This window comes from Eutrigla gurnardus (assembly GCF_963514095.1).
Source record: "Eutrigla gurnardus genome assembly, chromosome: 17".
Taxonomy (NCBI): Eukaryota; Metazoa; Chordata; class Actinopteri; order Perciformes; family Triglidae; genus Eutrigla; species Eutrigla gurnardus.
In genome coordinates, this window is record NC_139928.1 from 19,220,184 (window position 1) to 19,236,826 (window position 16,643).

At 49.1% G+C, this 16,643-nt stretch overlaps 1 protein-coding gene across 2 annotated transcripts in view; it reads left to right on the top strand.

Moving 5' to 3' along the window:
• macf1a (microtubule actin crosslinking factor 1a) overlaps positions 1–16,643 on the top strand; it is a 180,027-nt gene that overhangs the window by 151,087 nt on the left and 12,297 nt on the right. For both annotated transcript variants that reach the window (XM_084032230.1, XM_084032229.1), the window contains 27 exons: positions 1,770–1,931; positions 2,019–2,189; positions 3,714–3,880; positions 5,248–5,407; positions 5,874–6,200; positions 6,539–6,623; positions 7,225–7,451; positions 8,113–8,319; positions 8,408–8,635; positions 8,717–8,935; positions 9,023–9,226; positions 11,409–11,634; positions 12,229–12,455; positions 12,574–12,696; positions 12,792–12,893; positions 12,988–13,089; positions 13,191–13,364; positions 13,668–13,823; positions 13,984–14,181; positions 14,345–14,656; positions 14,744–14,899; positions 14,993–15,199; positions 15,324–15,443; positions 15,528–15,697; positions 15,783–15,942; positions 16,032–16,226; positions 16,317–16,589. In XM_084032230.1, the coding sequence (XP_083888356.1) occupies positions 1,770–1,931; positions 2,019–2,189; positions 3,714–3,880; positions 5,248–5,407; positions 5,874–6,200; positions 6,539–6,623; positions 7,225–7,451; positions 8,113–8,319; positions 8,408–8,635; positions 8,717–8,935; positions 9,023–9,226; positions 11,409–11,634; positions 12,229–12,455; positions 12,574–12,696; positions 12,792–12,893; positions 12,988–13,089; positions 13,191–13,364; positions 13,668–13,823; positions 13,984–14,181; positions 14,345–14,656; positions 14,744–14,899; positions 14,993–15,199; positions 15,324–15,443; positions 15,528–15,697; positions 15,783–15,942; positions 16,032–16,226; positions 16,317–16,589 (5,058 nt within the window). The remainder of the gene's footprint in view (positions 1–1,769; positions 1,932–2,018; positions 2,190–3,713; positions 3,881–5,247; positions 5,408–5,873; positions 6,201–6,538; positions 6,624–7,224; positions 7,452–8,112; positions 8,320–8,407; positions 8,636–8,716; positions 8,936–9,022; positions 9,227–11,408; positions 11,635–12,228; positions 12,456–12,573; positions 12,697–12,791; positions 12,894–12,987; positions 13,090–13,190; positions 13,365–13,667; positions 13,824–13,983; positions 14,182–14,344; positions 14,657–14,743; positions 14,900–14,992; positions 15,200–15,323; positions 15,444–15,527; positions 15,698–15,782; positions 15,943–16,031; positions 16,227–16,316; positions 16,590–16,643) is intronic.

A 16,643-nucleotide genomic window follows, 5' to 3' on the forward strand; every position in this document is an offset into this window, starting at 1 on the left:
TTACCCTCTCCTTCACTTAAACTGCACCCCCTCCAGTCCTGTCACACCAGCTATTTCCCTCCGGCACTGGATTTACCGAAATCTGGTGTGTGTGTTAGAGTGTGTGTGTGTGTGTGTGGTTGTTGGGGTTTGGCTGCTACAGCATGATAAACCACCAGGCCTAATTCTCCCTCTGTGGGGCTTTTCTGAATGTCAGGACTTCTCACATGCGTTCATGACAGGGATCGACCCCCCCCTTCAAACGACCAAATGAAAATCATTTAATTGGTGGTGGTTTCCAGTGCGCCCACTGGTCAGGATTTTCAAAGTTGTTTTGTGGATTTTGCAAATCTTTGGATGAAGCTGGATGGTTTACAGGAATTAGGCTGAACATTTTTTTTCTTTTTTTTCTTGCATTTATTGTAATTACTGTTGGAATTTTTCTCCACAGTAAAACCAAGTGTAGATCAAACCAGACTGTTTCAGCAACATTAACAAGTCAGACTGGAACAAGATGTTCTCCACTTCATGAAATACTGAGTCATTCAGTTTTGTATTGGGATGGTGGGACGTTTGAATTCAATGTTCTTGTTGTTGCCACTAATGATCGCTTTCATTGATGATCATCACAAAACTAATTGTTAGATTTATAGTTTTGCCCCCATTTCACAACAGAAATACCTGTCTATTGAATCTACAATAGTATAAATGAGAGAAAAAGCAGCACATTCTTAGTTTTGATGCAGTAACTCTTTATATAAGTGACAGTTTTGCATAATAAACTTTAGCAGTTTATTCAATTTCTGCATCTGTTAATACTCTTGAGTGGAAACACAAGTAAATTGAATAGATTTAATTGCTTGGGACGACCACATCAATCCTCGGGACTGGGGCTGCTGTATCTGCTCCATGTATTTGGATACAGTAGTGGCCGGTTTGAAATGACAGAGGAGCGTTTTATTGGCTGTTGCTCCGTCTTTTTCGGGCCAGAGAAGTCAAGTCTGGTTGTCGTTAGTGTCGGGTGGCTGCCTCTATTGTCATCACAAGACGGCTGCAGCGCTGCGCCGTGACGTGAGGGTGTGAGTAATGCGTCCAGACAGGCGAAGGTTGGGCACACATTTTCTGTAAGTGTGTGTGTGTGTGTGTGTGTGTGTGTGTGTGTGTGTGTGTGTGTGTGTGTGTGTGTGTGTGTGTGTGTGTGTGTGTGTGTGTGTGTGTGTGTGTGTGTGTGTGTGTGTGTGTGTGTGTGTGTGTGTGAGAGTGAGAGTGAGAGTGAGAGTGTGAGTGAGTGAATTTGGGTGTGTGATTAAGTGAAGTTTGTGTGCAGTCATGCGAGTGTGTTAGTGTACTCTACTGTGTGTGTGTGTGTGTGTGTGTGTGTGTGTGTGTGTGTGTGTGTGTGTGTGTGTGTGTGAGTGAGAGTGTGTGTTGTCGACTCAGCCTTTTCCAGCCAGCCCCTTACTCGCCGAACCCTCTAATCCCCATAATCCTCTTCTCCCCGTCCTTTTTCCCCTCCTCCCTCCACCCTCGTTTCTCCTGTTCCCTTCCTGTCTCCCACTCCTCTCTTATCTCTGCACATCCCTCTGTCTGTCTGTCTGTCTAGCTGTCTGTCTGTCCGTCTTTCCTCTCCCTTTATCCAGCCACTTCTAGATATAAGCTGAAGGTATAAAATGCTCACGTCCATGTGTTGTCCCACAGCTTGGATGTTCAGTGTATTTTGGACTGAGGCCTTCTTCTCTAGTGTGTGTGTTCTGTGAGTCAGTGCTTGATGATGCTCCTCCTCCTTCCAGGCCGTGGAGAGAGAGCAGGTGGACAGCATTCAGCCCAAGCTGCAGCACATCAATGCAGTGGGTCAGGGTCTGATCCAGAGCGCCGCCAAGCACACCGACACCCAGGCCCTGGAGCACGACCTGGAGACCACCAACCTCCGATGGAACTCCCTCAACAAGCGGGTACGACCCCCATCCCCCCACCTCCACCTCCCGATACGTACAGTACACCTTCCCTTCTCAACTCACTGCCCTCTCTCCCGTCCTCAGGTGGCGGAACGCATCGCCCAGCTGCAGGAGGCCCTGTTGCATTGTGGGAAATTCCAGGATGCTCTGGAGCCTCTGCTAAGCTGGCTGAGCGACACCGAGGAGCTGGTGACCAATCAGAAGCCCCCGTCAGCCGAGTACCGCGTGGTCAAGGCCCAGATCCAAGAACAAAAGGTAGGAGAAGGATGAGACGTAAAACACAACCCTTAAATATCATTTAATTTAGATTTGATATCCAGCAGGGGAGCGGTGAGGACGGGGAAGCCATTATCCATATGTTATATCATCTATGCGCTTCAATAAAAACTGTATAGATGAGTTTCCCTTTCACTTCCCAGTGGAGAAATATTCTAAATATAGAATGCACTTCCACTCATATTGACTTGTTTAAGTGTCTATAAAGCATTTAGCTATTTTAGACACACCCGGCTCTTTGAAGCTTCTGTCTGTGATTTTAATTTTCACTTCCAGTGTTTCTGGATTATGTATTTGTTTCTAAACGGTGAGAGAAACAGATCTTCCATCAATCAAACAGGATGAGTTCAGACATGATTGATAATCACATCAGTCACTCAGTGTCCTTCAACCACAAACAATAGATATTTGAATGACAAGCAAACACACACAGTCGATGATCCGTCTGCCTGGCATCCAAACCGCCCAGTTGACCGTCTGCCAGTCAGACTGGCATAAAACCAGTCACACACACACACACACACACACACGCATGCATGGCGGTTTTGTATTGTTTTCACACACACACACACGCACACACACACCTTTTCCCTGTTTATCCAACTTACACTTCCTGTGTTTGTGCACATAACTGTGCTGCATTCTGGGCCGGCGATCAATCACGCGTGTTTACATCCGTGACGGAGATCGGTGTCACCGCTCGGCCGAGAAACAGAGCGTGAACGGCAGGGAGGCTGCATTCCAGCGGCCGGAGCGAGCCGCTGGTTCAAAGCAGAGGAGAGAGGCTGCTGTCGGAGCAGGAAGCGTTCATGGATGTTGTTTTCTGAGCTCAGAAGGGTTGGATCGCCAGTTAAGTGACGGGAAGTTTGTTCTCCAGCTGCCTCTTTAGGAAGTACCTATCTGTATTTCATGTTTTTAGTCATTCATGGGGAACTCAGCTACTCTGGGTCACTAGATCACACATTGATTACCGCTTTAAAGAGCTAATAATCAATGAGCTTTTTGAAGAAATGGTTGATGTTGGCAAAAATGGAAAAACTTGTCATCTGCTGTTGTAGGAATAGAATAAATGTGCCCCTCCCTCTGCTTATTTAGTGCCTCAAACACGTGCAGTAATGGATTTTGCTCTAATATATGATTCTTTGACAAAGTTTCATGGTTTATCACCTATCATCTGTAGATAATTAGATAAATCTATGTAAATCAAACTTTGGAATATCTTAACTGCAGCTCTGTGAGGAGCTAGATCAATATATCAATATGTTTTATTATATGTCAATTCAATAAATCATACAATGAACAATGCTGATTTATCTGGCGCATGGTCAAACCTAAGTAGTACCAAAGTAACCTTCGTGTATCCAGCATCCAGCAGCAAAAGTGAACTGCAGTCAATGAGCGGCAGCCTGACCCCCTGAAGCTCCGCTGCTCTACGACGCCTTTTTATTTTAAGTTTATTAATATAAAATGTGTCGTGTTTTGTGTGCGTTTGTCTTCCTCCAGCTGCTCCAGAGGTTGTTAGACGACCGCCGGCCGACGGTAGAGATGATCCGCGCCGAGGGAGAGAGGATCGCGGCCACGGCCGACACTCAGGACCGGGAGAAGATCCAGACCCAGCTCCAGAGTCTGGCAGAGAGGTGGACTGAGCTGCTGGACAAGGCTGGTGGCAGGTACGGTTCAGGGTGGGAGGGTCTGAGTTCAACACTACACTCACTGTGGAGCGAGAAAAGAAAAGGCCTTTTCACTGAAGCAATCAATACCAAGGTATCCTGTTGCTCTCTGAAGGTCTCCCTTACACTGTTGGATTCCAGTCGACACTTCAGAACGATCACTTCTGCCCGTTTCTTCCTTCTAAAATCCAGATAATATCACGGAGAGTAAAACAAAGTCGCCTCGCTTTAAATGTGTGGTATTGGAGAGTAATTGGTGGTGTTGCTCAGCGGCATGTAATCCCGCGGTTATTTCCTGTTTTCTTGTTTCATCTGTGTGTGGCTCCGCTGAGCACCGCTGCACTTAAAGAATGAAATAGTATCATTACTTCTGGCTTCTGTGGCTGCGAGTAATTTCAGCAGCTCGTCTGTTCACTGGGGAAAGAAATGGACCTCTGGAGGGAAGGGAACTCACAGTGAGGAGGTCTGATATCTCTGATGAGCTTGTGTAAAGTAGAGTCATAACATGATCATGAAACATTCACGCCTGACGACTCTCTGGAAGGCATCTCTGGAGTTTATTACACACACACACACACACAATCAAATACGTTGGTTACACACAATAAAAGACGTGTTTTCAAACCTCCGTCTCTGTCTCAGACACGCTACAATATAAATGTTTTATCTGTTTATGAATTTCTTTCAAATTTAATAATGTATCATAACATTTTTTGCTAACATTTAATAAACGCTGTTTGTAAAAAAAAAGACGACAGTTGGATGACACAAAATCAGTCTAGCAGGAAAAAAAGTCTGGAAGCAATAAAAAAACAATAAAATCTGTCTCCCCCCTCCTCATTCTCCTGATCTCTTGGTATCCTCCTCCTCCTCCTCCCCCCCCTCCTCATCTATTGGTATCCTCCCCCCTCCTCCTCCTCCTCATCTCTTGGTGTTCTTCCTCCTCCTCCTCATTTCTTGGTACCCCCCTTTTCCCCCTCCTCATCTCTTGGTGTTCTTCCTCCTCCCCCTCCTCATCTCTTGGTACCCCAACCCACACCCATCCTCCTCCTCCTCATCTCTTGGTGTTCTTCCTCCTCCTCCTCCTTATTTCTTTGTATCCTCCCCCCTCCTCCTCCTCATCTCTTGATTTTCTTCCTCCTCATCTCTTGGTACCCCCCTTCTCCCCCTCCTCATCTCTTGGTATCCTCCCCCCCTCCTCCCGTCCTCCTCCTCATCTCTTGGTATCCTCCCCCCCTCCTCCTCGTCCTCCTCCTCATCTCTTGGTATCCTCCCCCCTCCTCCTCCTCACCCCTCCTCATCTCTTGGTATCATCCCCCCCTCCTCCTCCTCCTCATCTCTCCTCCCCCCCTCCTCCCGTCCTCCAGGCAGAGGCAGTTGGAGGAGCTGCAGGTTTTGGCTCTTCAGTTCCACGAAGCCCTGGAGCCGCTGGGAGAATGGCTGAGCGCCACCGAGCGACGCCTGAGCTCCGCCGAGCCCATGGGAACCCAGACGGCCAAGATCACCCAGCAGATCACCAAGCACAAGGTAGCATTCAGACTCCCGCCGTCACAGAGCCCCGCCTCATCAAAGGGTCCCGGTCTGGGACTGTGTGTGTCAATGAGCAGGAGACCCTGGTTGATGGAGTGAAGGCTTAACACTGTTCAGTTATTCAGCCTCCTCTTTCAACGTCCAAGTCACGTAGAATCAATCATAACAGCAAACACACACACAAGCAGTCTTACACGTAATGTAATCCAATGTAAAACAGTCATTTCCAAGTCCATTTTTCACTTTATTCATGCTAAGTTGACTTTTTAGTTTGTCTTTTTTAAGTTATTCTCCTCATTCATCCATTGATGTTTATGATTTGTTGTTGTTCTATGATTTGTCGTTTCCATGCTCATATTTTAAGTTTTTTTCCATCTGTTTTTCTGTTCTTTCGCTGTTCTTTTCTCACTTCCCTTCACCATCCCCTCAAACACACACACACACACACACACACACCTCATAGGCGGTCCAAGAGGAAGTGTCCTCACGTGAAGCCGAGGTTGACCACCTCGAGTCCCTCAGCCAATCACTGACCCCGCTCAGCTGCGCGGCGGACCGCGATTGGTTGAGAGAGCGCGTTGGGGCGTTGAGGTCGGGTCACTCGGAGCTTGCTGATTGGTGCTCCAGGAGGGCGGGCATGCTGGAGCAGGCGCTGGCTAACGCTCAGCTGTTTGGGGAGGAGGAGGTAGAGGTGCTGAACTGGCTGGCGGAGGTGGCTCAGAGACTGGATCAGGTCTCCGTGCAGACCTACCAGCACCAGCTGCTGGCCGAGCAGCACAAACACACTCTGGTACGACCACAACAGTTCATTTAGTATTAGTATTAGTATATGTAACAATATCATATTTTCATACTTTTAAGTAAGTAAATGTGTTTTATATAAATATAGATCCATCACTAATGTGTGATTGTCTGTTTATGATAAATAGTTAATCTGTGTGGGAAAATGTACATCATCATTTTACAATGATATTAGCTTTAGCCTCACTAGCACGAAGCACAAACACACGGTGTAGTTTTATGACATAAATCCATTTGGAGCAGTGAATGAAGGATGCTCACTGAGCTCGGGAAGAGGAAACTGTGTTCTGTGTGCTGGAGGTGAACGTCCCGTCTCTCTCCCATCAGGCTCTGAATGAAGAGATCGTGAGCAGGAAGAAGACAGTGGACCAGGCCATCAAGAACGGACAAGCCTTACTCAAACAGACCACCGGTAACCTCAGCCTTCTCTCAGTCAGACTTAATAGTCAGCTTTTATGTGTGTTGATGATCAGCAGCGAGGTCGATAAAGCAGTCGACAGTCTGTATATCATGACTGCAAAGAAACTAAAACCCCCGAACTGGAACATCTGGTCCGGGTCTCTCTTCTCATGCGAGCCGAGCTGCCTGCCTCATCGTTCCTCCTCACGAATACAATTATTCAGACAAATGTCGGTCATGAGAGGAACTATCAACACGATGGTGCGGTCAGATTTTGCAGAGCATGCTTATAATGTTTAAACATAACATTAATATATGAGAATTAAGTTGTTTTGCACATTCAAGGAATGTGACTTGTGTTTACAGAGTTAAAGCACAGAATGTGTTTTGCATTTTGCCATTAAATTTAATTGATGGATTGAAAATATTCATTTTGAATGAATAATGTATGAGGGGAGATGAAATGTTTTCCAACTCTGTAAATAGAGAGAGAAAAAAGAAAATGGAAATCTAAAAATGAAGAAGCGGGTCTTCCTCTGAACACGTGGATCCAGACTGTTGTCTCTGCTGACCTTGAAAGCACAGAATGACCTTGATGTGTGTCCTCCCCTCAGGTGAGGAAGTCCTCCTCATCCAGGAGAAGCTGGACGGCATCAAGTCCCGCTACGCTGAGATGACCGCCGGCAGCAGCAAAGCCCTCCGCACCCTGGAGCAGGCCCTGCAGCTCGCCACACGCTTCGCCAGCGCCCACGAGGACATCAACCAGTGGCTGGACGGCGTGGAGGCGGAGCTTAACAACGTGGAGACGGACGCAGCGCCGGCCTACCAGGAAAGACAGAAGGTGGGTGGAGTGTGGGACAGAATGGTTTGTCACTCGGTTTAAAACGTGTGTCTGTGGGTTTATATTTCATGGATGTGTGTTAAAGAGCAGCCTTTTTATGAAACTGCTGACGATGCAGTTATTTTACATGACTTAGTTGAGTTTCGTGACTCTTTCTTTACAAAGTGACGGTTGGGGAATTCAGTCGGAGGTGTTTACTTGATAAAACGTCGCCAACAATTTCAGGCTGATTTTTTCGCACTAGAATAAATTAAAATATATTTTGAAAAGAACATCTAATTTGATGACAGCTCCCGTCTGTAATGACATTTTCAGCCGTTCCAGTTTCAACCCACCATCAGTTGAGTTTCCATAGTAACATTGATTTCTTGGAACTCAATAACTGTTTGTAAAAGCTATTGAACATTATTGCCATTTAATGTGTCGCCGTTCTCCTTTTTTTTTCGCTCTACAATGACATTTTCAGCTTTTAACACCATTTAATAAGCGTTCAGGTCCCCAGACACACAATAGTTACGCAGCAGGAGAAACTGCGACACACTGGAGTCCATTTAGTGGAGTTAATTTCAGCCTCCAAGCCTGAAAGGCTATATTTAAGCATGTTTTCCTCTTGATTGCAGCTTTTGCATTTTAAACGTATCCTTGGCTTTGACCTCTACAGGAGCTGAAGAAAGTGTCGGCGGAGAAGCGTCTGGTCTTGGACACGGTGAACGAGGTGGGCAGCGCCCTGCTGGATCTGGTCCCGTGGCGAGCCCGCGAGGGCCTGGACCGCCTGGTCGCTGATGCCAACCAGCGCTACCGGCAGTCTGACGAAACCATCACTCAGCGGGTGCAGCTGGTACAAGCTGCCATCCAGAGGTCACAGCAGGTACTGCAAGCTGTTCAACCTGTGTGTGAACATGAGTGTTAGATCTGTGTTGCTGCGAGAACTCAAACCTGCTGAACGCTCGTTTCAGTACGAGGAGGCGGTGGATGCGGAGCTGGCCTGGGTCGGGGAGACGGAGCGTAAGCTGGCGTCTCTGGGGCCCCTGAGCCTGGAGCCGGACGTGACCGTGGCCCAGATGCAGGTGCAGAGGGCCTTCAACATCGACATCATCCGACACAAAGACACCGTGGATCAGCTGCTCGCCACCAAAGACGACATCCTGGAAACCTGCAGCGACGCCCAGAAGGACGCGCTGATGGTGAGTCAGCGATGGAGAAGACAGAGGAAGAGACCGAACGTGAGACATTTGAGTTTGACTAATATCTTCTTTCTTCTTCAGGTGAAGACAGATTCTCTGAGTGCTCGGTATGACGCAGTGAGCCAGAGCCACAGTGAGCGGTTCTCGGCCCTGGAGCAGGCCCAGGTTTTGGTGGCTCGGTTCTGGGAGACCTACGAGGAACTGGAGCCGTGGTTGGGCGAGACCGAAACCCTCATCACGCAGCTGCCACCGCCAGCCATCGACACGGACGCCCTCCGACTGCAGCAGGACCAGATGAGGGTAAGAGGACGTCGAATCTCTCTCAGCTCTCCAAATGTAGAAGTGTATAATTTAACACGTTCACGGTTCCCTTCGCTCCCCCTCCAGCTGCTCAGGGAGTCCATCGCAGAGCACAAGCCCCACATCGACAAGCTGCTGAAGATCGGCCCCCAGCTGGCCGAGCTCAGCCACCAGGAGGGGGCGACGGTGAGGCAGCGCTACACCGTGGCGGAGAAACGCTACATGGCCATCAAAGAGGGGGTCAAAGGTCGTGCAACGTCCCTCGACGAGGCAGTCTCCCAGTCTGCACAGGTACAAATACCTCACTGTTCAATGCTCAGTCTGGGAAACAGTTTCCTGACTGCAGACCTGCATCTAATGAGTTTCAGTATTTAATCTGCCTTTTTTCCTGAGGAGTCTGAAAGTCAGTTAATCACATTTCACGTATTGACCTTGTTTGTTCAACTATGCAGCCGTTTGAGGGAAGAATTAGTACAAATTAGAGAGCCAGGTCTGTTTGCAGGCTGATAGACGGCGTCTGCAGCCCTCAATGTGATTACAGCAGCATGACGTCCCTGTGTGCCGTGACTTTCTAAATGATTATACAGATTTATCAGCCACCAAAAGCTACGTTTGACTTTGCTTTCTTGAATTTATTTCTTTACTTTGTGTTTTGTATATTTTTCATGATTTTATATCTTTTGATTAAGAGAGTGTACTCACATATAGCAGTGTTAAGTCTTGAGGAAATGTTCCTCAAAATGTGTAATCTTAGACTTTTCTCTGAGAGCATCATGGCGTCTTTTAGTGCTAGTTTCCTTCACGGATATTTGACGTTCTCTGCACTCCATCTCATGAGCCATCATTGGTCACCCGTGTGGCAGACTGAGTGTCGCTGCGTCTGCATCACCTGGCAGTTTGTACTCTACGCATGTCTCTGATATAACACATTGTGTTGTTTCTCCACCCTCCGCCCCCTCTCAAACCAACCCATCGCTCCATCTCCTCCTCCATCTGTCCTCATCCTCCACCTCCTTGTCTCTCCCCCCTCCATCCTTTAACCTTAACCTCATCATGTCCGCCCCGTCATGCAACCCTCCACCATCCCGTCCCTCGTTCACTGTGGATGTGCTGTGTGTGTGTTGCCCCCCCTCCCCCACCATCATTTTCTGCATCGTCACTGCTCACTGAAATCACCCAGCTGGTAGAGGTAAGACAACGGACTGACAGCATCAAACTGGCACTCAGGGTGCGGTTACACCACATGATTGGGTTGACTCATCAAATATGAATATTAATATTCACTAATGAAGTACTAATCTGTGATAAAGTCATCATTTATGCAGGCAGTTTATCTCTAAAGGTAACGGTTACTTATTTGAAATTCTTGAGCTTAAATGAACACTTAAAGGGATAGTTAGTGTTGATTTGAGGTTGTATGAGGTGCTACTTCTCTCTATTTCCTACAGTTTGGAGAAACAGAAGCAACACAATGTACTTCTGTGGACAGCAGCACCTAAAATCATCAGCATCAGTCTAACAGTGTCCCGTATTTACCCTAACTTTACCCTGCCATCGGACAGTGTTATCTACGCTCCCTTCAATGCCACCATTACTTAGCAAAACACAAAGCATCTGTTTCCGTAAGATTTTTTGTTTTATTCTGTAACTTTAATTTCTTTAAGCTTTACTATAGATACACAATAACATCAATACGCTAATCAATCAAGGCAGCGGGCGCTTTGAAGAGAGCGTAGATAAAAGTCTTCAGTTCCCTCGTTTCTATGTAAGTAACCTACAAAACAATCCAAACTATCCCTCTAAGCGTTATATAATCATCATAACGGTCCAAAGCATGTGTCTGCCAACCCTGAGTGACAATAAAACCAAACTGAATCTGTTAGGAAATGCTCCTTTTGTGTCGGTTTTGGGACCTGAATTGATCCGAGTCTGAAACTGGAACATGCTTTTCATGAATTATTGTTTCGGTCTCAGACCCGGCTTGATTGATGTCCATGAAACCAGTCTCCGATGTCCTTTTGTATCACAGAAACTGTCCCGTGTGGTTAGATGAGATTTGTTGTGTTATGTATTGATCAAAGCGATCTGATTTCCCTAGAAGCTAGACTCCACCACGTTTTCACTCCTGTCTATGAGTCTCTGGTTGAACTGTGTGGATTAGCAGCTCCCTCTTGTGTGGTAGATCCAGCTTTGTTCGGGTAACAAGGTGACATTCTGAAGGTGTAATATTGAGATGTTAATTCATGTAGAAGAAGTGTTCTACATCCCCTCTAGAAATGGAAATTGATGATAATGAAAAAGCCTTAAAGTGAATGCATTCTGTCACAGATGGCCGACCACCCACATAATATCTCAGTATTTTCCCACTTTCAAAATGTCACCCAGCTGTCAGAAGCCCAGCCCCGGCCCCCTCAACACACGCTCTCCTCCTTCTCCTCATAATACGCTATTCCAACTCTCTGTCCACTCCCAGTTCCACGACAAGATGGACCCCCTGTTGGAGACCCTGGAGGGGGCGGTCCAGCGGCTGAGGCAGCCTCCCCCGGTGGCCGCGGAGGTGGACAAGATCAGGGAGCAGCTGGCGGAGCACCGATCCCAGGGCCTGGAGCTGGACAAACTGCTGCCGAGCTTCTCCGCCCTCTGCGCCCGCGGAGAGGAGCTCATCGGGCGAGCTGCTCACGACGATCCCGCGGCTCAGGGTGAGACGATGGGATGTGAATGACAAACATACACATGACATACAGTCCACCTGTTTACCAGCATGAGGGGTTTACACAAACACAGCATCTCCTATTCTCATTTAAAATGGAAACTACTGGCTGTAACTGCAACAAAACATTACACAAACGTTATAAATTGAAGTGTCAGGCGTCAAAATCTTATTTTGGGCTCCAGTCCAACGAGTTGACTGGACAATCAACTGGGCAAAGTCCGTCACTGTGTTACTGGCAGGAAGCCAGCGGGCAGACCCCGTCACATCATGATCAGATGAAGCCGTTATGCTCTGCATATTTCTTCCAACGCCACCACGTGCTGAGACAAACACACACACACGCGTCTTTGTTCCACTGCCCTCTGAAGAACCCCAGCCGTCCATGCTTTATCAACATGAAGGGCCTTACTGTCTGTGGATGGTGGGAGTGGAGCAGAGACTTCACCGGTCTGGACACTAGATGGCAGCATTCAAACAAAGAAAACATTATTACTCTTCTTGACTTTACATAAAGAATGACCGGGAGGTATTTCTCCAGCAGCCTGTTTAAACTCTGACTCCTCTCTCCTCTCTCCTCCAGCCGTTCGTAGCCGCCTCCTGCGCCTGCGCTCGCTGTGGGATGAGATCCGGCAGCGAGCCGAGGAGAGGGAGGGGAAGCTCAACGACGTCGCCGACCTGTCCGGGAAGTTCTGGGCCGACGTGGCGGCGCTGCTGAGCACGCTCCGAGACTCCCAAGATATCGTGAAGGAGCTGGAGGACCCTGGCGTGGACCCGTCACTCATCAAACAGCAGATCGAGGCTGCCGAGGTACGGAGGGCGTGAGGGAGGGAGGGAATCAGGATAAACAGGAGGAGGAGCAGAGGAATAGATGGCAGGAATACAATCTGTAGATGTTAACAACGTTGTCTCGCTGTCGTCCCACAAGGCCATCAAGGCAGAGACGGATGGTCTGAGGGAGGAGCTGGAGTTCGTCAGGACCCTCGGAGCTGACCTCATCTTTGCCTGTGGAGAAACCGAGAAACCTGAAGTCAAGAAGACCATTGACGAGGTGAGACATCAACTGGTTAATTTGCTTCTGAAAAGATACATTTCTGTTTTAATCTCTGCCGACCTGACGCGTCTGTCTTCCTGTCCGTCTCCCAGATGAACGCTGCCTGGGAGGGTCTGAACCGGACCTGGAGGGAGCGCATGGAGAGACTGGAGGAGGCCATGACGGCGTCTGTACAGTATCAGGACGCACTACAGGTACCATCATGCATTGCACTGAAGGAACAATGGTCATAAGTAGTAACTGTGGTCCTCTTGATGTTGATGTCGCTTTTTTCTGTATCTTTCCTAGTCCATGTTTGACTACCTGGACAACGCAGTGATCAAGCTGTGTGACATGACGACTGTGGGAACTGATCTGGGAACAGTCAAGCAGCAGATTGAAGAGCTCAAGGTTGGTCTCATTTAAATTGTTTAGATGCAATCTTTCCTCAGATTTGTATCAGGAAGTAACAAAACGCTTGTCTCCTCCTCATCCTCCTCCACCCCGAGCAGCAGTACAAGGTGGAGGTTTACCAGCAGCAGATTGACATGGAGAAGCTGTGCCACCAGGGGGAGCTGCTGTTGAAGAAAGTGTCAGACCAGACGGACAGGGACATGATCCAGGAGCCGCTGACCGAGCTCCGACACCTCTGGGAAAACCTGGGGGATAAGATCACCCACAGACAGGTAGCGGACCCTCTTGTGAATGGACCTGCATTTTTCTAGTCCTTTGGACCACTTTAGATGCTTTACACTCCAGCTGCCTCTAGGATGACATCTGCATCACGGAGTAAGACAAGCTGTTTCATGGAGACACTATTCTATAGTTGACCTCCAGCTCTCATCCCTGTTTCCTTTGGGAGTTGGCGATGTTGGTCTCCGTTGGCATTCTGAAGGATTGCAATGTATTTGACATCTGCTTTTCATTACAGTCCAAATATTCGAGTTGCTATTTTTAAAGCTGAACTTGTGTCTTTCCTCGAACCACAGCACAAGCTGGAGGCCGCCCTGCTGGCCCTGGGTCAGTTCCAGCATGCCCTGTCTGAGCTGCAGGCCTGGCTGAACCACACACACGCCACTCTGGACACGCAGCGACCAGTCAGCTCCGACCCCAAGGCCATCGAGATCGAGCTGGCTAAACACCACGTATGTCGTTCGTTACACCCTGAGAAAAAAGACTTCTGTATGTTTCTGAATTTCACAGTGTTGATCAGTGATACTTTGTACTTCTGAAACCCGTCCATGTCCTTAAACAATAAACGTCGGCCTCCTGTTAATTAACTCTTTCTCCCGCCTCTTTGTCCAGGTCCTACGTAACGACGTTCTGTCCCATCATGCCACTGTGGAGAATGTGCACGGTGCTGGCTCCGAGCTGCTGGAGTCGTCTCCCGGCGACGAGGCCAGCCACCTTCGAGACCAGCTGGATCATCTCAACCAGAGCTGGGAGAGCCTCCTGCTCAAGACCCAGGACCGGCAGAAGCTGCTGGAGGCCGCCCTGCACCAGGTACTATGAAGACGCACACGGAGCTCACAAAGACCAGCACTAGAAACAGCTTTATGTACTTCATACTTTTACTTTCACACCTCATGCATGGTAGTGGTGGTAGAATATCTTAATGTGTGGCTAGCAATCATTAACATCTATGATCTCTCCTGTTCCTGTGTAGGCTGAAGGTTTCCATGGCGAGTTGGAGGAGTTCCTCCAGTGGCTGAGGAGGACGGAGAGCCAGCTGTCTGCCGCCAAGCCGACCGGCGGCCTCCCCGAAACAGCCAGGGAGCAGCTACAGCAACACATGGAGCTTCAGGCCCAGCTGACCCAGCGGGCGGACCAGTACCACCACCTGCTGGATCAAGGAGAGTCCATGCTGCTGGCTCGTGGAGGCGAGGAGGCGGGACCCGGTACCACCCAGACCCAGCAGAACCTGGCCATGCTGCAGAACAAGTGGGCCAGCTTAAACACCAAGATGGACGACCGCAGGGTAAGACACCAGGAGAATGTTTTACTGACTTTCTGGCTGCAGATGATTTAGTGATTTGTTTTTAACTTTGAACTCTGATTCTTCCAGGCGAAGCTGGACGAGGCGGTTTCCTTGGCGACAGGTTTCCAGACCTCTCTGCAGGACACCATCAACTGGCTGACTCAGGCTGAACAGACCCTGAACATGGCCCAGTCCCCCAGCCTCATACTAGACACGGTCCTCTTCCAGATCGATGAGCACAAGGTACTGAAGATGCTCTTCAACCAGCTCCTGGTTTCAGATTACATGTATGAGCTGCAGTTCTCCCTAACCCGTTCTGCACTCGTGTCCTCCCAGGTGTTTGTGAACGAGGTGAACACCCACAGGGAGCAGGTCCTGGCTCTGGAGAAGGCCGGCTCTCAGCTCCGCTTCGCCAGCCTGAAGCAGGATGTCGTTCTCATCAAAAACCTGCTGCTGAGTGTCCAGGCCCGCTGGGACAAGCTGGTCCAGAGGTCCCTGGACCGAGGCCGGCACCTCGACGAGGCCCGCAAACGTGCCAAACAGGTACTGAACTGATTAAATACTCATTGTGTCCCATAAAGACCAAGGTTATTATTTTAGGAATGGACTGAATCAATCGTGACCTATGTATGTCTTAAGATATCAAACTCTTGCTCTCTTTCTTCAGTTCCATGAGGCCTGGAGGAAGCTGACAGACTGGCTAGAAGAAGCCGAGAAAAGGCTGGACTCAGAGCTGGAGATCTCCAACGAGCCGGACAAGATCAAAGTACAACTGGCCAAACACAAGGTACCGCAAAGACAACCAATATCCACTCTAGTTTCTCTTTCTTTGCGTTTCCATCTCCTAATATCTCTCGTCCCACCTGTCCAGGAGTTCCAGAAGGCGCTGGGCTCCAAGCAGCCGGTTTATGACACGACAGTGAGGTCCGGGCGGGCCATGAGGGACAAGGCTCAGCTGCCTGCAGACACCCAGAAACTGGACCACCTAGTGGGAGAGATCCGCGACAAGTGGGACACCGTCTGTGGCAAGAGTGTAGAGAGGTAAAGAGGATGGTGGACCCCCCCCGTCTCTTCATTACAGATGTGAATATGATGTTCAACAGCTGGATTTCTCTCCTCCATATAGACAACACAAGCTGGAAGAGGCTCTGCTGTTCTCAGGCCAGTTTGCAGAGGCTCTCCAGGCCTTGGTGGACTGGTTGTACCGGGTAGAGCCCCAGCTGGCTGAAGACCAGCCCGTCCATGGAGATCTGGATCTGGTGTCCAACCTCATGGACACACATAAGGTGTGTAAACACAACTGTAGAAGTTAAATATGTAAAGAATAAAAACATCACAGAAGGTTCTGACTCTCACACCACGTTTAAACATGCAGGCTTTCCAAAAAGAGCTGGGTAAGAGGACCGGCAGTGTCCAGGCTCTGAAGCGCTCGGCTCGGGACCTGATGGACACCGGCCGCGACGACACGGCGTGGGTCAAAGTTCAGCTTCAGGAGCTCAGCAACCGCTGGGACACGGTGTGCGCCCTGTCGGTCACGAAGCAGACGGCCCTCCAGCAGGCCCTCAAACAGGTCAGAGAAGAAGCTCGGCTCATTTAAAGCTCCATGTCTGGTTATATATAAAACAGGACACTGTTAACGACTCCCTGTCTGCTTCATCAGGCGGAGGAGTTTCGTACGGCCATCCAGGTCCTCCTGGAGTGGCTCTCCGAGGCGGAGCAGACGCTGCGTTTCCGCGGCGTCCTTCCCGAAGAGGCCGACACCCTGCAGGCGCTGCTGCACACACACCGGGGCTTCATGGGCACCGTGGAGGAGAAGAGGACGGACGTCAACAAGGCGGCCAGCATGGGAGAGGCCATCCTCACCTTGTGTCACCCCGACTCCATCACCACCATCAAACACTGGATCACCATCATCAGGGCGCGCTTCGAGGAGGTGAGGAAGGGACAACGGGTCGGAGGTTTATTCGTTTTGTAGAACACGGTCGTC